Source organism: Equus quagga, chromosome 16 (genome assembly GCF_021613505.1).
Source record: "Equus quagga isolate Etosha38 chromosome 16, UCLA_HA_Equagga_1.0, whole genome shotgun sequence".
Classification (NCBI taxonomy): Eukaryota; Metazoa; Chordata; class Mammalia; order Perissodactyla; family Equidae; genus Equus; species Equus quagga.
Window position 1 is genome coordinate 80,337,235 of NC_060282.1, and position 19,935 is coordinate 80,357,169.

At 43.3% G+C, this 19,935-nt stretch overlaps 2 protein-coding genes across 2 annotated transcripts in view; one reads left to right on the forward strand and one right to left on the reverse strand.

The window, feature by feature from the left end:
• Positions 1–19,935, reverse strand: part of CA1 (carbonic anhydrase 1) — a 104,910-nt gene that overhangs the window by 79,614 nt on the left and 5,361 nt on the right. The window lies entirely within an intron of this gene.
• CA3 (carbonic anhydrase 3) lies at positions 1,058–10,723 on the forward strand. Its single transcript, XM_046642221.1, has 7 exons — positions 1,058–1,263; positions 2,004–2,201; positions 4,334–4,452; positions 6,190–6,282; positions 7,292–7,354; positions 8,194–8,349; positions 9,753–10,723. Exons 1-7 carry the CDS (start codon positions 1,230–1,232, stop codon positions 9,870–9,872), a joined length of 783 nt encoding a protein of 260 aa, XP_046498177.1. The 5' UTR covers positions 1,058–1,229; the 3' UTR covers positions 9,873–10,723.

Consider the following 19,935-nt stretch of genomic DNA (forward strand, 5'->3'; position numbering starts at 1 on the left):
GAATGAAGAAGAAATTTTCCAATATACTCAGAATTATAAACACCTATTACACGGGCTCCTTCAATGTGAGCCGTAACCAGACATTAAAAATATATCTCTGACATGCACAGACTGCACATGCCAGTTCCGTTCTCCTTTTGCATGGTTCATTATATTATATGAAACAACTTGGGATAGGGAGAAACATAAAAAGCAATTCTGGAAACCCTTTCCTCTTACTTTCCTCCCTGTCTTTCATTATGTCTTGGAAAGTGAGGTCATACGTTTTAAACAGTATGGCTCATTTTATGTTCGTGGCCTGCCAACACTCCAAAATATTCTCAACTTTTCGTGAGCAGAGATACAGCTCACGGAGTAGGGGTGAATCTGGCCGACCTCCCGCTCTGCGTGAACCTGGGATCCAGACCCCTCCCGATGGATTCCCAGAGCTCTCCGAGCTCCAGCCCCGGGCGTCCTGCAGACCAAAGGGCCCCGCTGGGTTGGAAATGCCGCCGAGTGCGGTTCCAAGGACAGGGCATTGTCGATTTCCTTATGGATAACCCAGTTAGAGAACATGCCCTCCCGGCCTCGTTCTTCCCATCCTTCGCTCCTGGGAGTTTAAAAGTCGCCTGCAAGGGAGTCACACAGGGGTCAGGCAAACAGACGTGTTCTTTCCAGCCCCCGTAACCGGATCGCTGGAGCGAAATCAACTCGCAGAAGCGTCCAGAGACCGCGGCCAGACCGCCAGCCTGGCTAAAAGCAACTTCTAAGCGAGGCTGCAAGCGCCGCCGGGGTTCAGAGTTTAGTTGGTGGCTGAGCACGCCTGCAACACCCCATCCCCCGCGGGGGGAAAAAAATGCACGGAGGAGGGCGGGAGGACGAGGCAAAAGTCGCCAGCATTTCTGCCCGTCGGCGCCACTCGTGAGAAAGCCCTGCGGCTTGGAAGACGGGAGGGCGAGGTGGAAGGCCAGGAGCCCGGTGCCAGGGAGCGCGCGGGGAGGGGGGAAGACGGGGCCCTTGGCCCACCTCCCCCCCACCCGACAGCTGTCCAGCTCTTGGAATTCATTGGCTTTCCCCACCCCGCCTCCAAAATACCACCCCAATCCAGTTGAGCCCCCCGCCCCACCCTCGCTGACCTAATAAGGCCAAGCAGCTTGGGGGGGACCTATATAAAAGGCGCGGGCTAGCGGGGACGCTGCACGACTCCCGGGACGAGGAGCCGCCGCCGTCCAGTGCGCACCAAGACGACCATGGCCAAGGAGTGGGGCTACGCTGACCACAACGGTGAGCGCAGGCGGGGGCGCCCTGGCCTTGCTCAGAAGCGGGCAGCTCCAGGGAGGGCCTGGGGAAACGCGGGCGCGGCGTGCGTGGAACTAACCTTTCCAGAGCGCTTCCCAAGTGCCAGACGCTGCTGACCCTTTATCTCTATCTCATTCCGTTCTCCCTGGGTCGGAGCTGTCATTACTTGCATTGGAGGAAACTGAAGCACAGAGAGGCTCATTAACTTGTCCCAGATCACACTGCCTCTGACTGAGACCTCAGACCGCCTGAGGTCCGGTTCGGATGGTTCCTTGCTCCCTCGTGCTGGGCAGGCGCTTAACCTCTCTGAGCCTGGTGTTACAGGTCTAAGCAGCCCAGGTCTGCCTGCGCTTCTGCCTAACCCGTGGGAAAGGAATACGGGTGTGCTGTGGAAGCCACACGGGGCCAGTGTTATTTTATTCCAGCTGTACGATAGAACATGGCATTGGTAAAACATGTGATGAAGTCCATTTCAGAAGTAAGCCTTTGAGCCTGTCTTGTCGAGCAAGCAAGGGAAGACACTGAGTTAAATACAGTCCCCGGGTACACCGTTCACAAAACTAGGAACGGGTCTTAAACGCTGAGCCTTGTATTGCCCAACCTGAAATCCAAGACCTCTTCATAACCGCTCTCTAGCTTCTGTATATTTTGCTAGTTTTGTCAATTAGAAAGAGGGCTTGGATGGTGCCACCAAATAAATGAAGACCCCCAACTTGATTTCCTAGGTCCTGACCACTGGCATGAATTTTACCCGATTGCCAAGGGAGACAACCAGTCGCCAATCGAACTGCATACTAAAGACATCAATCATGACCCTTCTCTGAAGGCATGGACAGCGTCTTATGACCCGGGCTCTGCCAAGACCATCCTGAACAACGGGAGGACCTGCAGGGTTGTGTTTGATGATACTTATGATAGGTCAAGTAAGTATGCCGCTCAGGTCGAGGCACGTGGACATTTTCAGCATCTAAATTGGCAAAGTGTGATTTAGGACACAGCAGCAGAATTAGTGGGAAGACAGGATACTTCATCTCTGAAAACGGAGATGACAGTTGACTTTGCTCTAGGCGTGCAGAATTATATTTTGTATTGAAGAAGAACGTCTCGCTCTCTAAGCTTGGTCACTTTGCTGCTGCTGAACGGCCCCATGCTCAAGCTAAACATTGGCAATGTATTCCTGAGAGGGAGCTTGGTGGGGAAGTGCTGGCCTACACCTGAGGGTTCTTGTGCTACTTGACCACAGCCTGGAGAGCAAGGCTCCCATTCCCGAGTGGGGCAGAGATTCCATTCTACAAAGCAAGGAACATAGCAGAGAAACAAAGTCGGCACTTCCTCCCCTGTTGTGTGTGGGGGCCAATCGAGGGGTGAGAATAGGGCCAATTATATGAGTAAAAAAGACTTGCCTTCAGTGCTGCCAGGGGTCATCCGGTTAATCCTGCTGGTGAGGGTTTCTTCTTGAGGAGGGATTTGTTCTTGTGTGAAAATGAAAAATCATGTTTAAAAAAACCTCTTTATTTCATCTATACCATTAAATAAATCAGGGAAACAAAAGAAGGCTAATTAGAAATGCTTTATTTCACTGTTAAGTGAGGTAAGAAAGAATCTGCCTTTAATGTTTTTGTCCTTGAGGTACAATAATACATTTTGTTATAGCCACATTTGTTAAAAAGTTAAAATTCTCCTTATTGATGTACATAAATGAATATTTTCAATGATGTTGTAGTAAAGAGTAACAGAGGCCTAATTCTTAGCTACTAGGAGGTTCCAAGTAGGGAATATCATAGAAATTTGTATTTTCTTAAACAATAATCTCGTATTGTTATCTGTTAACTTTTTTCTCCCTCCTCCATTTAAATCAAGTTCCATTTTGAAGGTTAAACAGTACCTATTAGGCTGGATCACATGAAAATGCCATTTTTTGCAAGCAACAGTGGTTGCAGATTGCCAGTTTTGTATGGTTTATCCTAATAAATTAGACTCATGTGTCCAGATAATAACAGTTCCTGGTGTTTGGGCAGGAAGAATGCAGTGAACCAGACCACGCATTCCTCATGACCGAGCTCGTACCAGCCCAGCTCTACTGTTTTAAACCTGTGGCCCTCACTGTGCCATTTCAGCACCTATAGTTGATCAGTCCTTTCTCCAATTGCTCCCCTTTGATCCAGCTTATACTGCTACATCTTGATTTTAGGGTTTCTGCATAGTTTCCAAGACCCTTTAGAAAATAGTTGAACCCCCATATCACTTCTCCCAGGCTGAATGAACTGAAACCACATTAAGTGATGGGTTGAGGTGTTTGGACAAGAAGCTTAAATTAATGCTATCAAGAATGATCTAGTCTAGCTGTCCACATTGATTGACTCCCGGGGAAAATTCTGAGTTTTCCATTTCATCTCATTTGAATAGACACAATTTCAATTAGAAGTGGATGAAGGCTCTTGCTGGTAATCTTGGAGAAAAGTGTAGTTGCAGGCAAGACATGGAGCAAGAATTCACATTTGCTCTGTGATTGCTGTGCTGGGTACTGTGATAAACACTCCAAATCCTTAATCTCATTTAATCCTCACAGCAGCTCTGAAAGGTTGGTATTATTATCACCTTCATAGGGATGCAAAAACTGGTTCAGAGAAGTTTAGCAACTTGCCTGAGGTCACACAACTAGGGAGGGGTGGGGCCGGGATTGGAACCTAGTTCTGTCTGGCTGTCAACTGTCACGTTCTTCCCCTTGCACCACATGACTGACCCATTCTTTGGTTGTCTACATCCTTACTGCCCACCTGTTGTTTTAATTTTATTTTCATAAATGGTAAGTTGACGTTTTAAAAATAATGAAATGAGCAGGCAAAATAAGAAAGACGGAAAAGAGAAGTCATCTATTTTGATATATCCTGAGACTGTATTTTGTGAGGAGGAGACTGATATGCTTGAGAATGGCACCATTTGCCCGGCAGACTGCACCTTTGCCCATCAACCTTGGGTGTAAGGGCACCTGTTGAAAGTAGGGCTCTGTAAAGAGGTGTGAGTTTGCTGTTGACCTGGCATCTCTGCATCACAGTGCTGAGAGGGGGTCCCCTCACTGCACCCTACCGGCTTCGCCAGTTCCATCTCCACTGGGGCTCCTCGGACGATCACGGCTCTGAGCACACGGTGGATGGAGTCAAGTACGCAGCGGAGGTAGGAGGAACCACCCTAATCCACTCTGGGTCTTACACAGGGAAAACAGAGAACTGAAAAATAACGACAAGACAGCATCAGCTGCTTTTGCTTCCAGCCTGTAGTTGTGCAAAGAGCTGTAGTGGTTTTAGCATAAGCTGAAGCTGCCAAACATCCCAGGCTAGAAAGTTAAGAGCGTGTAGGGGAGTTAGTGTCATGCATGAAGACTGTTAAGGTTGTAGTAAGAAACTAGATAGCAGCTCAATAAAAGGAAAAGGCCAGGGTCCTAAATGGAACAGAAGAGATGAGGATGGCTAACACGTATTAAGTGCTCACAAGAATGAACTTATTTCATCCTCTCAGCAACGCTATGAGATAGGTTACAGATGAGGAGATTGAGGCACAGCAAAGTTACATAACAAAGTCACACAGCTCTATCTTATGCAGACTGGCCTCAGAGTTCATCCTCTTGTCCAGCGCCCTAAGCTGCCTCTTTTATGAGAACGTGGAGCTTTAAAAATAGCATTTAGTAATTCTGGATAATGCTCATGTGCTTGTCTCTTAATGAGGAGTGTGCATACATATATGTGTGTCTGTGTGATTATAAATACGTATGTATTTATACACACACACCTAGATAGAGATATACTAGATAGATGTAGATATGGATACACACACACAATTTAATATAAGCAAATACTATTCTCTGTCTCAGTTAACTCCATCAAGAAAAGAATGATTTGTAGCTCAGGTCAAAGCATCAAATTATAAGGAAATAAGACAAACCTCCTGCCTGTTCTCTTTATAAAACCGAGCCTATGGGAGTGACAGATGCCCTGGAGGCTAGGATCGTTCCATTTTTATTGCCCCCTCTTTTCCAAGGGCAGGCTCTGGTCAACGCAGGAGCCGCCACGGGACCCTTGAAGGCACTTGTGGGCAGAATCATGGGGCAGCTTAAACATTGGTTAAACCAAACTCCAGGAGACCCAAAGCACTTCTCTGTGATCATTCCGTTTCTCTACAGCCCATACAGAAAGCCAGGGACAGGATAAATTAATTATGGAGAACGCCCTCTAGACGTCTTCCCCTGCAGATGGGGAAAGTTTAGTAGATTTCTTACAAACGTGGGCAAGGCTGGCAGTGTGCCCTTTACACATGGGATTAGCTCACACTTTTGATCTTGAATAAAATATTTTTTAACTGCTATGAACTGTTGTATTCTCCACGTAACTCAGTATGGGAAATTTGACAGATTTAACTGGCATCTTGTTCTAAAGTAAGATAAGGTTACCACAGGCTTCTGGAGCACTGACTGCTGAAAGGGAGGTAGATATGAAAACACCCGAGAATTTTTTCCCCTTCTTTTTTCTCTCCTATCTCCCAATTAACTGTGACTTCAGGATGTTAGCAGATTCCTGTTTACAGGTCTGTGTTTCACTGTTTGATTTAGTCAGCAGAAGAGGTAATGTTATACAAAACTACAAGCAATATTTTGAATTGGTTGAACAAAAGTTCCATTTTCAATGACTGCTTATTACAAAGTGCTAAATCTATTAACATAATTTTATAGGTTTTTTTTAATTTAAACTGTTAAAAAACGTCACCAAGATGTTGCATGTCAATATTTAGAATTCTGTCAACTTCACGAGAGTGGTCATTGACCATAAACTGTGCAATTAATGGGTTTATGGTGAATAATTCTATAGTTATTTCCTTATTCTGGGACTTGAACTCATCACCTGTATTCTGTGGTTTCAGCTTCACCTGGTTCACTGGAACCCAAAGTACAACACTTACGGAGGAGCCCTGAAGCAGCCTGACGGGATAGCTGTGGTTGGCGTTTTTCTGAAGGTAAGGTAAAGAAATGACCACATTTTCTCTTTCAAAATTTAATTCCTTATCCCTGCTTAGATAGCATGAGTTTCACTCCCTCCTTTTATTTAAAAGGGAGAGAGGAACGAATTTCAGTGTTCATTCAACTACTCAAGAGATTTCTGCCAAGCTCAGCTCCAATGTTTTACTCTTCCTTAAAAATGCACTACCCCTAGCACTTCTAAATTTTCTCAAAGTGTAAGATGTACATATGAGTGAGTGTGAGTGTGTGTGTGCAGGGCAGTGGAAAAGGAGCTTATGGTGGTGGTGCTGAGGGCAAGGGCAGCATTGTTCATTATCCTTTGCCACCACTGTTCAGTTGCACTGGAAACCAGAAAAGCCAATGCTGGGAACCACTGTGATGCCAAGTCGCTGGCTGGACGTCCCTCGGCTTAGGGTGGCCACCACTCACATGATCCCAGGCTGAGATAGCACATGGAATGTGTTTGTAGTTGAGCCAGCCTTGGTTTAAAGAGGACTTAGTGTCATTAACACATGAATTTAGTGGTAACATAATCTAGATTTTAAACCAGAGGTGAAAATCTAGCTTCTTTCTTTTTGAATGACGTAATCTGTTTTATGTTCTGAATTCACTGGGTCATTTTCAGTGCTTGAACACAACAGAAAGTGGAGTGGGTCTGAGCGTAAAGACAGCGAGTTTAGTTTTAGATACATTGAATCCATCTTAGCTAATTCTATTTTTGAAAAAGGTAAGAGACCTTGCAGGCGAGGTCAAGAACACAGAAGTAAATCAACATGTAATTTTTTGGTTTTGTACTTCAGAGGCCTGGAGTCTAAGTTTAGTTCAGAAAATACATACTTTAAAATCTTGGAGGGGGAAATAAACTTAGGTTTTTGCTTCCTACAAGATATTCTGGCAGATTTATAAACGCTAGTTTCAGATGGATGGATCAAAATCAGTTTTTGAGACAATCCTAAATTATGGAGAACGGGAAAATAGAATTATTGGTTTTCTGTTTTCTTACAGATAGGACGTGAGAAAGGCGAGTTCCAGCTTTTCCTTGATGCTCTGGACAAAATTAAGACAAAGGTAAACAAAAAAGTATTTTCCCTCCTAGAGCATAAAGCAGGGTATGTCAGTTTTTTCTTTTTACATTTTCCGGTGTATTCCTTTCACCTAAAACCTGTTACTAAGCGCGATGACTATGCTAAGCATACATAGAAAAACAAATGCTATCACATTTATATGTATATGTGTATGGTTTTTAGTCTTTAGAGCAATTTCACACACGTCAGTTTGTATAATCCTCACAGTCAGCTTGTCAGATAATTATCTGACTTTCTTAATAAAGTGGATGAGAGAGAAGTGGTCACCCCTCCAACACACACAGACACGCACGCACTTGCAGACGTACTAAATGTTTGGATCCTGGTGTTGCCCCTTCGCTCCTGGTTGGCATCTATTTATTTTAAATCTTAACGGTAGACTCTTCTAGTTAACAGACTCATTTTAATTGTCTTTGGGACTGTTCTAAGTAAATGCTATTAAGTTGTACCACCAGAGAAAGTTAAGTATTCAGTATAATATTCAATAAAAATGCGAGCCTGTTTTTTATCGTCAAGAACCAGAGCATTAACTTACATGAAATATTTCTCTTACAGTGTAGATATGAGTTTCTCCTTTTCTTGAGAAGTGATAGAATTGTAGTTCTACCGACAGTTAATAAGGAGTAAAATATTACAGTGACTGTGCCAAAGTTGTAACATGCAAACCAGCTTCCCCCGCCCCCCGCCCTTTATTTCTGAAAGGCATGCCCCTCGCTCTAAAGTTCTGTTTTCTCTGGCATTGGAAGTCCTCTCTCACAGAGGGTGGGACCCCGGCTGGGCGGCGTGCATGTGACCGCTCCCCACCTGGCCCCCTCTCTCCAGGGCAAGGAGGCACCCTTCACGAACTTTGACCCATCCTGCCTCTTCCCCACCTGCCGTGATTACTGGACCTACCGCGGCTCCTTCACCACACCGCCGTGCGAGGAGTGCATCGTGTGGCTGCTGCTCAAGGAGCCCATCACCGTGAGCTCCGACCAGGTATGTGCAGCCACCCAGCCCTGCAACGAGGCAGGCTCACATCGCTGGCTGGCTGCAGACGATACAGATGCTACACTGAAAATCTATGGCTGTTGCGTGGATGCTGACCCTACAGCAATCCGACCAGAGAGTTCATAGTTTGCCCTGGTTAATTACAGCCAGCCTGATCCCCTTTCTAAAACTTGACTTCCAAAGGGTACGAAGATAAATGTGAATCATTTTAAGGTGGTTGTGATGCTATCAATGACTGAGTTTGTGCTCTAGAAACACTTAAAGGTTTAGATTACTGTGAGTTAGTCTTTGTTCATTTGGAGGACCTCCAAACACCCAGCACTGGTTAGGAGACGGGGTGGAAAACATGGGCCTGGGGAGAAGCGTTCTAATCAAGGGATTTGACATCCTTGTGAGGTGTATCCTGTTTCTCCAGTTTTATAGATAAGTAAGTTGAGGCTCAGAAAGGGTAAGTAATTTGCACATGATCACACAGCCAAGTGCAGGATCTGAGATTCCAGCTCTGGTCTGCCTGCTTCCAATACTTCTTGACCTCACAGCTCAGGCCTCCTTGGGGTTCGTCTAAAGAATGTCCTTGCAACATTTGTTAAAGAGACTTTCAAGGGAAGGCTGGGCGAAAATATGTGGGTAGGGACATGGAGAAAAATAAATGAAAGCAAGCGGACAACACAAGTGACTCACCCCCTAGATGGTGAATATCTGCTCTGATGATAAAATCAGTTCACCAGTTCGTCTCTGTTACTGAAGACGGCAGCTTTCAAATCTCCGCCAGTGATGGACTCAAGTATATATGCTCATTTTTACCAAAAGACCAGATTTAACAGTCAGGTTCACTAGTATAAATATTTTGAAAGAGGGATGGACTTTTCTTAAGGAGAAAAGCTAAAAGACATTTTAACTTAGAAATATAGCGTTACCGATGAGAATTCCCTAAATTCTGTCTTAAGAAAAAAGTCAGTTCTTAAAATTTAAAATGTAGCATGACTCTAATTTCTTTCTGCTCTTTAAAAAAACAAATGACTCCATGAACTTATACAATGAAGGCTAATTCAGTTTATTATTTGCGCCGATATTGTCATTCCCTCCTACATAAAGTGTATAAGTCATACTGACCCCTCAAATTAAAATAATTGTGTCAGAATTCTGGAGGAGAAGATTTTGACCAGAGGGTACGGTAATCCTGTATAAAAGGAAGAAAGGCATTTTTACTAATAAAGAGAAGGTTTCTATTGTTTAGGAACCGAGTAACTGAGTAGCTCTGGAATGAACACTGGAGACAGGTTTTGTGGTTTGGTTGGCCTGTTTAAAAAGCCAGTGATCTCTAACGCTTTGTCTCACCCATAATGTGTCCACTTGGTCTGAACGTCATTGTCTTCTGTTGTCCCTTGCAGGTGGCCAAGCTGCGTAGCCTCTTCTCCAGCGCCGAGAACGAGCCCCCGGTGCCCCTGGTGAGGAACTGGCGCCCTCCACAGCCCCTCAAGGGCAGGGTGGTGAGGGCCTCCTTCAAATGAGCCCTGGGGCCCGCCCTCTTCAGGAAAGGAACCTGCCGTTGGAGAGCTTGGCTCTTGTCCCCGGCCAGTGTTCCTTCCTCCAGGCATATCTCAGTTCTCCACACTCGGCAACGAATGTGAGATGCCGTCACCAAGAAGCCACAATTATGTTGGACAAGATCTCATATGAAAGCATTTGGCCTTTGTAATAATCATCTTTCCTATAAAAGTAGCATTTCTAGTAAGGTTTCCAAGAAGAAGAAACAGAGATGGAAGAGTAAAGATACAGAAAAATGACTCCTGGGCACCATTTGTCTGTCATCTTAAATTTCACGGAACTTTGGCTTTACTCTTTTCATATGATGAGTTGTCCATCTTAAAGAAATAATGAGTAATTCTATACATAGGAGTAGCGATGTAGGAAGATCACGTAGCTATTAAACGTAAGCCAGACATTCAGATGACTGTGGACACCAAGCTTTGAGATGGTTTCACCCTTAAATAAAACCAACAAGAGGTCCATCATTTATTAAAATTTTAGCTACTGTCAAGATTACCTCGTTTGGATTATCAATGAAAGAAAAACACACTTGACTAGGAGTTTAAAAAAAATTGACCCAGTATTTGAATTTCTTCTTCATAAAGATGATTGACTTTATCCTAATATTTTTCTTTACCTGAAGGAGGGCCATTTATTTTTAATTTTACTACTTTTATCTTTGCATGCTTATTACAATAAAAACTGCCTCTGATATCTTTCCAATTTGAGGGTGGAATTAATGATTCCTAGAACACACAGGAGTGAATGACTGTCCTTGAAATAAAACCAGCTGTACTGATCATCAAAACTAATAAAGACATGAATGCAAAAAGTTGAGTGTTGGGTTTTATTTTTTTGTTTTTTTCTGTGTGTGAGGAAGATTGGCCTTGAGCGGACATCTGTGGCCAATCCTCCTCTTTCTGCTTGAGGAAGATTGTCGCTGAGCTAACATCTGCGCCTATCTTCCTGCATTTTATGTGGGACGCCTGCCACAGCATGGCTTGATGAGTGGTGCATAGGTCCACGCCCGGGATCTGAACTGGTGAACCCTGGGCCACCAAAGCAGAGTGCATGAACTTAACCACTACGCCACCAGGCCGGCTGGAGTGTTGGGTTTTTTAATGAAAAAAAAAAGGGGAGGGGGTTATAAATGACAAAAATGGAGTAAAACTAAGAATGGCAAACTTTGCAAGTTTGTTTTTATGACTGAAGGGTGGCAATAATGGACTCAGGCTCTGAGTTTGATGGGGTGCCACGTTCCTCACCAGCGGCTAAGGCAACTAGCAAGAGCCTTCTGAGGAACCTGCACGCAAGACAAGGACTGTGTGGCCCTATATTTGAGAGCGGGGACTAGTTTTCAGAGGCCTTAAAGTTGATTCAGGATTCTGGGATCCACATCGGTACCACGATTGCTACTTAGGGTCACGGAATCAAGTTAGACTGCAGCTTTTAAGTTCTTATTTTTTTAAATGTGCATCAGGATGACACTGGCCTAACACTGCAAAACTCCATACGTTAAGGCTTCAAAACATTCGCTATCTTTAGACATAAAGTCCATTTTGCAGTTATCGGCTGTGATGTGTCTTTCATCACTGGCGAATAAGTTAACTTCCTTTAGAGAGAACGGCAGCAGCAATTTCACTCGTCCAAGGAATGGAAACGGCGTCGGGTCAGGAGAGTCCTGCCACACCGGAAGTGGCCACGTGATGGGGTCCTAGCAGGCTGTGGTTATTTAATAGATTACCACTTGGGTGAAGTAAAACCAGGTTGGTCAGTGCAAACTGGATGTGCTAATTAAATCCCTTGTTATTAGAGGCCTGGAGCGTTCGTCAATTAGTGGTAATACACCAACTGAGGCTCAGGGTGCTCACTCCGGAATGCTCAGAGCACGGAAAATGTACCCAACATACACTCTCTGTGGGGGAGGAACGCATAACCTCACGCCAGCTGCAATGGCGCTCATTCCAGGACACTGGCTGAACAAGGCCGGGACTGTTTTAAGGGAAGATGTTCAATCAAGGGAGGCTGTCTCTTCCTAGAGTGCGATGTCCGTGAGGGCACGGGTATGAGTCTTGTCCACTGACATTCCCCTTATTGCCTAGGACTGGTGCCTGGCACTTAGTAAGTGCTCAATAAATACTTGGTGAATGAGTGATGTCATGAACATAGGTGAACCCAGGACATTCTCATCTTTTTCAACAATGCATTACTCTATGTGATTAAGACTAATACTGGTTTTAGCTCCTCTTATTTAGTTCAGATCTCCTTGGAAAATGATCTCCTTAGCTTCAGGTGGTAGTTTTCCAGGAGAAGATATTTTCCCCCAATCCAAGCCGTTGCCAATGCTCACAGTTATCACCCAATTTAAAACTTCCTCCCAACTTCTTCCTGCACATAAAGTTATTATAAACGTCCATTAGCATATTGAAACCACACTTGTGCCCTTATTCAGTGGGGGGATCATTTTCCTGACCATGCGTTTCGGGCATACACAGCCTACAGAGAGGACGTGGCCAGGAGCTGTGGGGTGAAAATGTTTCAGCATCTGCCCACTTTTGTTCTTCAGGTTATATCATTGAAGATATTTTAAAATTTAAACACAGGGCAGAAGCTAATTTGAATTAAGTGTGTCATAATATTCAGATGATTATATCTTTAAAGTCTACGAATGGGGCATCATCAACATGAATTTACTGAACATAGGGCACTGCTAGGTTTTGAGAGAGCAAATATATTACAAGCTCGACCCCTTTAATGAGGAGATGCAACATATTTATGAAAAGGTAACAATCCAGGACCACCGAATCGAAATTCTTTATGTGCAATCAGTGAATATTTATGTAGATGAATGGGAAGTGTTCTACATAGAACACGTAAAGCTGCAGATTTCAGTGTCTAACTGTAATCAATTATGCAATTAAATAAAAATGGGTAAAATTGATCAACTATAAACAAGCTCTAACATGAAAAATTAGTATGTCTATTCTTCAAATAAGAATTGGCACAAGTAAAATTGTTCTGAAAGAAATGCGTATGATACAAAACCACATCAGAGACCACCCTTAAAAAAATTAATTAGATTTTAGTTTCTCTTCTAATGCCTTCTTGTTTGATATTAAAGAGTAATTCTGGATGGGAGCAAAATATATTATTTTAGCAGAGGAAGAATGAGAAGAGGTGAATAAAAGAAGAATGATAACTGTAAATGTCATATTTGTAAGATTTTCAGATAATATATGAAAATTGAATGACTTTTCTTTTTAAACTACTCCCAAGGTAACGCTTAAGAGACTTTGAGCACAAATAAGAAGGCAAAATCCTGCTTGCATGTTATTTTCATTTGGGTCACTAGATGGCAGCAAAATATTTTAAAATTTTCATTTGGTTCACTAGATGGCAGCAAAATAATTACAAAAACGACTATGAAATGAAAAGCCGCCCTGTGTTTTATTCCTGGTAGCTGTAGAACAATGAGTTTTGTTTGACTTTTTAAATCCTCAACACCCTATTTGCTTTTCTCAAATGTTTAATATTAACCATTAATATCCATCTACAAAAGAAAAGATGGTGAGGGATTCTTCCATATTTTTGAGAATTTTAATAGCTGAAAGTGAGGCTTAAGGGATTAAAGGTCAGTAGCTGTTGCACTAAAACTTCAATAAGTGAGAAAAGAAAACATCCCACAGCCTTGTTCAGGTTCTGGAGGCCGGGCTGCATGCCAGACAACACTCGACAAGATGTGGCCTGGGGCAAGTTCATTTCTCTGTGCCTCAGCCTCCTCATCTGTGAATATGATTATAATAGTACCTGCCCAGATGGCTGTCTCAAGAATTAAATGAGTTAATACATACAGACCTCTTAGAATAGTTATTCTAGCCTGTAATAAAACTCTCAACAGGGGTTAACTGTTATCTTCTGTAAATTAATTTTACTTCAACCAAGAAAAATTCTAGTGGCTTCTTCCATACCCAAAAGCATGCTTCTTTCCTTATGTATCTGTCAGTAACATCGTGAGTCCACTTTTTATCAGCTCAGATGACTCTAGAGGAGTGATGAGAATGGGCTCCCTAACCGGTGCCCCTCTGTGCTGGGCACTGGGGCAAATGATATTTAAAAACGACGATGGTGACTTTTGTCCCTTACTACATAGCAGGGAAAACAAGACATGGTCCCGCTGAAAGCAGTACAGTGCCAGAAGGGGTGATTCGGGCGAGGACCAAAGAATTTCTCCGGAGGAAGTTTCTGTTCTGGAGCTCTGCACCTTAACCCAAGGAAGTGTACAATTAGCAAAACATCCTGAAAATAAGTCAAAAGGAGAGGTGGGGGAACTATGGTGCTCATTCTGTTTTCCTAACTTCCAAATGGTGGCAGGATAAAGCGTGAGGTGTGAAATATCCGGCGTGAGGTGGAAAATCGATCCTGACTGCACGTACGGAAAGTCTCCTGCCAGGGAATTAATCCGGGGCTCGCCTGGGCTTGTCACACAGTCAGAGTCCTGAGAGGCACAGGTTAACCCCAGAGAGGTGTTCATCCATTTGGGGTGACTCAACTCCGATTGTACAAAAGGAAATAGAAGAGTTTAGGCATAAAATCTAGGATGGAGGGAGTGACTTAGAGAGCCGACGAACTCCCTGAGATTTGAAGGTGTTCCATGGCAGTGTGACCTGGCAGATAGTCAGTTAATCAGCAGGTATAAGAGCGAGTCTAGCGGTGCGGTCACAAGGGACCAGCGCACAGCAGCAGCGTAAAACCCAGTGACTTAAGAGCTAATTTCAGCCCGGTGAGAGTCGACTCAGAGCAGTAAACAGGGAGTCAGACTCTCCCTTGTGTTTAAGTCATTCCCGGGTAGAGAAGCCTGGAAGCTCAGGAGAAACATTTTAGCCACATCCTCCGTTGGAACATGTCCGTAAATTTGTATCATACTCACTCCACTCATGTGAAATTTGGATGGTTCCAAACACCTTTGTTCCAGGGAGCGCACTCCCCCAAGGGCGCTGCACTCCCACGAAAGGACATCACAATGAAGTGATTGAAAATACTGCACAACTCAGGCTCACGGAATTCACCCTTCTGCTCCTACCCATGATGGGTGAAATGGGGGACATAAGGCAGTCACTAGGGCACATGGATGGATCAGGACCCCAAAGAAAAGGGCTGACATGGGTGGGAAGGTTGTACAGCCGAACAGAGCAGCATAAGGCAGGGCCTGGTCCTGGGAAGAACTGAGAACTAAGCAGGAAAAGGCGCAGTTAGAAAGTTAGCGAGAAGGAGGCTGCTGTTCAGGGAAGATACAGGGCTCGGGTTCCTGCACGGAGAACCAATTTTAGGAGTAACAAGAATCCCTTCCAGTTGTATCTGTAATATAAGTTGTGTGTGCCTGTGATGAGTAATGGGGGCAGGCAGGTTGTAGGAGGGTAAGAACTTTATCCGTCTTGTTATACTACTGAGGCCCCCCAGGACCTAACACAGTATCTGGAACCTAGTCGATGCTCAAAAAGTATTTGTTGAATGGAGGGAGGGATGGGCTGATGGATGGACAGATGGATGCACAGACAGACAAACAAATGGATGGATGGAAGGACAGATGGGATAATGAGAATCCTAAAATACTGAACACTAGTCTAAAACCATGAGCAGGTGGGAGCAATGTCCTCATCCTGGGAACATTAGCAGCTATCGTCTCAAAGACTTCTTGGAGGAACACACAGATGTCCATTGCTGCGACCCAGGCTTCTCAGTAAAGAGAGTATGGACGGCAGAAGAGAAGCAGCTTTTCGTTCATCCAAACCTTATCATTTGCAAATTTAAATTCCAAAATGAATTTAACTTAGCCTAAAGGAGACATGTTTTAAGAGATATAAAAGGAGATCCTCTACCAGGATATTTATCTCTTTTAGCACCATGCTTCTAATATGCAAATTGAAGAGGTAGGTTGGCAACAAGCCTGGGACATTGGACTCTGGTGATACGAATTGGCATGATTCGTCCTAGCACTTGAAGTGCCTTCACAAGCTTGTCTGACTTTTCTCATTAGTGGCTTCAGTTGTCGACTTTAGTCAGCCCTGTGTGAGGATGCTCATAATAATTGCACATACCTAATAAAGATAACTCTTCCTAACTCAAATGCTTGTGTCACGGCCAGAAATGAGCGTACTTTTGAAAATTCAATCATTTTCAACTGACACATTCTGCCCCACCTCAACCAAATGGATGGTCAATTCAGGTAAATTCCTGCCCTCCTCAAACAACACAGGCGATACGCCACATACGTACTTACGCACTTGTAATTACTACCTAGAGCATACTTTATAATATAGTTGAGGATTCCTTGAAGAAAACTTTTACTCAGGCAGTGAATTTTCTAGAAATCAAACTAGTATTTATTTTGGTGGGGATGGTATTTTGTGGCTCAACTCATAACTTGATATGGAAATCTCTGGCTGCCTATTATAAATTTTTCTATTTAAAGGAGGATTTTAACCGTATTTCATCAGAGAAGGTCTAATTTCTTCCTTTTCATTGTTTTCTCTAACAAAGGACCTGTTTTCAAGATTGTGAGGCATTCTAAGCCTCTTGTTCTTAGCAGCTTAATTGATATGAAACATTGACTAGGCCCCCAGAGGGGGAGAGAGTTTCAGAGGAATTATGAAATAACCACAAGGCGCTAAGAAGAACGTTTGCAGCTTGCTAAGAGGGTGGCGCTTCTAGCTTGGCAAAAGCAGTCAATATTTGATATATCATTTTAGAAGTATACACAAGTGATTAAAAAAACCTTTTCGAAAGGATTTCATGCTCTTCAAAACTGTTTGTGTGTCCACTAGGAAAGAAATAAAAGTAAGTCAAAGAACGACATAGAAGCATCAAGGAGAGGAAAAAAATAGAAAGAAAGGCAACCTCCAAACATCACTGAAGACAAATTGTAGGCAACATGGCCATGGCGCCCAAAGGAAGGGCTTATCAGGCATGCCATGGTGCCCAACACACTGGGCACAAAAGTCATGTTAAACAGTGATATCGGTGTCATTTCAAAGAAAGGACAGATAGCAGAGTAGAGGGTACAGGCGGCCTGCAAAACCCGGCTGCAGATCCCTGAGCCCCAGGCAGCAATGGACTCTGGGCTCTTTTTAGATGATGCTGGTCACTTGGGCACAGGTCCAATATAGGATTTCTAAAAACAAATTATACACACAAAGTCTTATACGTCTGTATATATTATAAAATATAAAAAAAGTAGAAATTTTTAAAGGGTGAAAAAAATAACTAGAAATCCAAATACTCATATTTTCTTCCTGCCACGGAGTGGCCCATCACAGTGCACTGCGCTGTGCGGGCAGCTGGTCTGGGGCCTTCCACCAACAAGACCAGGGTGGACAGTCTCCTGCCAGCCAGTCAACTTTGCTCCGCTCTGTGGTTCCTCCCCATGCCGAGCCACTGCTTCCTTTGCCATCTCTCCAATTGGGGATTAGTGAGAGTGGATGTGGAAGAGGATAACTGTATCACATAGGCTAGAAAACAGTGCACGTGGGCCCTGCTGTGAACTGTGAGAAGTCTGGCACACAGTTTTGACTGATCGGTTTTGACCTTGGGTTGGGTGGTTTTTGAATTGGTTATGAACTCGTTTAGCTCGGTCAAAAACAGCAAAAGGAAAAACAAGAAAAAGAAGAAAGAAAAAGGCAACCGATGATATAAAAGATAAATCAAGGGATATTTATTGTACTATTCCTTCTGTCCATTAAAATATTAAAATATGGACATAGATGTGACATTAATTTATTCATTCAAGTGTGTATTGTGTACAAGTCGTGATGCTCAAGTGACAGAGAGCGAGAAAGAGAAAGAGACAGAGAGAGACACTGAGAAGCATAGAGGTAATTTGTATGTAATAATTTTGACAATTCTGCATGAAGTGGTAAAACGAATACACAAATAATATGAAGGAAAGAAGTGTAAAGAAAATGCGGTGGAGGGTCAAAGTCGGGAGCAATTTTCTTAGGTTATGTGTTACTTCTGTCTCCCCAAATCTTAATTTTGAGCAGTCAAAACCTTTCAAAAAATCTTTTCTTGCATCAAATGGACTAATTTCTCCTTGAGAATTTACCTGGATAATTACAAAATGAGCAAAATATAGAATTATACAATGTAACCATCTCTGTTTCCTTTAGCCCATGCACATATATTTTAGGATTATAGAAGTCCTAGTTTCCATTGGAATATTCTTCATACAGTTTCCAGAAAACCAAATTTACCTGGATCTAAGCCTTGGATGCGCTGTCCTGGGGTGAGGGAGGCCCTAGAAAAGCATGAAGTCCTTTACTCCTGTCCTTAAACGGTGGTTAAAGGTGAGGTTCTCAGTGGGGAAAAGACATCACCCCACGGAGACACTTGAGGGCATCCTCACCAACAACCAAACGTAAAAAATTTTAAAAAGCATATATATTCAAATTTAAACTTTGGGTATGTCTTGCCTCTAGTTTATGACACTGTGAATCCTGACTCTTGCCCTTGATCAAGAGGAAAAAGTGACTTGTAATGCTGATGATTCCCCTTGCGGGGAAAATGTTACATTTTTCTTGTTACTAAAAGGAAGTCAAAAATTCCCCATACAAGGTGGTGATTTATAAGCAAAAGAGAAGTTCAACCATGTGATGAAGCTGCTATTAACATAATCAAGGGACCACGATTTGGGGAGGAAAGCCATTTCTGGTGGTGTGCTGAAGCAAAGTGAATCAACAATCATCTGAAAGTGCGGAGGGGGGATTTTATTCTTTTCTGTCCAGTCCAGCCAACAAAAGGTGAGGGCGGGCATACCACGGGCAAGCACTGTTCTGGAGCTCACATGTTGCTGGATACATACGTAACTCTTTTCAGACCTTTTACAAAGCATTAATTACTTTGTAGGTACTTTCAAGGCAGGGTTTCATGATCTTGGTGCTATTAACATTTTGAGTGAATAACTCTGCAATGGGGGTTGTTCTGCGCATTACAGGATGTTTAGCAGCATCACCCCCACCCCCCTCAGTTGTGACAACCAAAATGTCTCCAGACGTTGTCAAAATTGCCCCCAGTTGAGAACCAATGCTCGAAGAAGAGGTGGACCTTTTCTTATTAAATTGAGCATTTCGTGGTGCCCCAAGTGGCAACTGTCATGGCACATAAAACATTTAAAATATATAATTTGCATTTTTTTAGTATAATTATCCCACTTAACATCTCCATTCCAGTTCTAGTTGATTGAAATTTGATAACAATGTTTGAATTCACCAACTACTCTTAAAAACTAAGTAGATTTAATCACTTATGGAAAAGTTTAAACGTTACTAGTTATCACGGAAAAAAAGACATATTTAGGAACTACTTTTTAGAAGTCTGAAAAGCAGCTTACCAAGGGAAGTTGAACTCATGTGTTGATTAAATGTAGAGTGAGTACTATCTCCTGCCACTTTAGTGGTTAGAGGGGGTTTAGTAAGAAACCCTAAAAATGGCCAGTATGCTGATATAACTGTCTGTTTTACAGAACGGGGTTGCACACATGGTCCTAATGCACCGTTACTACAACACCTCCGGCCCGCAGCAGGTCGCTCAGAGCCTCAGCCCTGGGGTAGGACTAGCTGGTTTCACGCTGGCTTCGCTACTTCCTGCTGGAACCTGAGGGAAAATGACATGTCTATGCCCCAGGGCCGCCTAGTGCAGGACTAAGTAAAACATTCAGAATCGTGCTCAGACCATAATCAGCTTTCAGTGAGTGTTATTTTCATCAGAGTAGGAATTCTAAAAATGTTCATTAAGTAAATGTGAATTTTTTCATCCAAGTTAGAGGAACATAAAAGCCAGTTTATTATTTTACAATAAGTACTATAAGGATAATTATAGCCTTTATTCAATGGAGATTATGAGCCAGAACCGTATCACCCTATCTTCCAGACATTCATTCTCAGCGTCATGCTCCGGAATGAGAATTTTCCCCTAATTTATAAATAAAGTCAGCGAGGTTCAGAGGAATTGCTTAGGTTGCTCAAGGTGATGGGGCACGTAAGTGTTGGAGCC

What these genes read in the sequence shown, in the direction of transcription:
- CA3 (XM_046642221.1), top strand. Translation starts at nt 1,230, where the DNA reads ATGGCCAAGGAGTGGGGCTACGCTGACCACAACG. An exon ending in GAGTCAAGTACGCAGCGGAG is followed by an intron (nt 4,453 to 6,189) that starts GTAGGAGGAACC and finishes CTGTGGTTTCAG; the next exon opens with CTTCACCTGGTTCACTGGAA. An exon ending in TGGACAAAATTAAGACAAAG is followed by an intron (nt 7,355 to 8,193) that starts GTAAACAAAAAA and finishes CCCTCTCTCCAG; the next exon opens with GGCAAGGAGGCACCCTTCAC.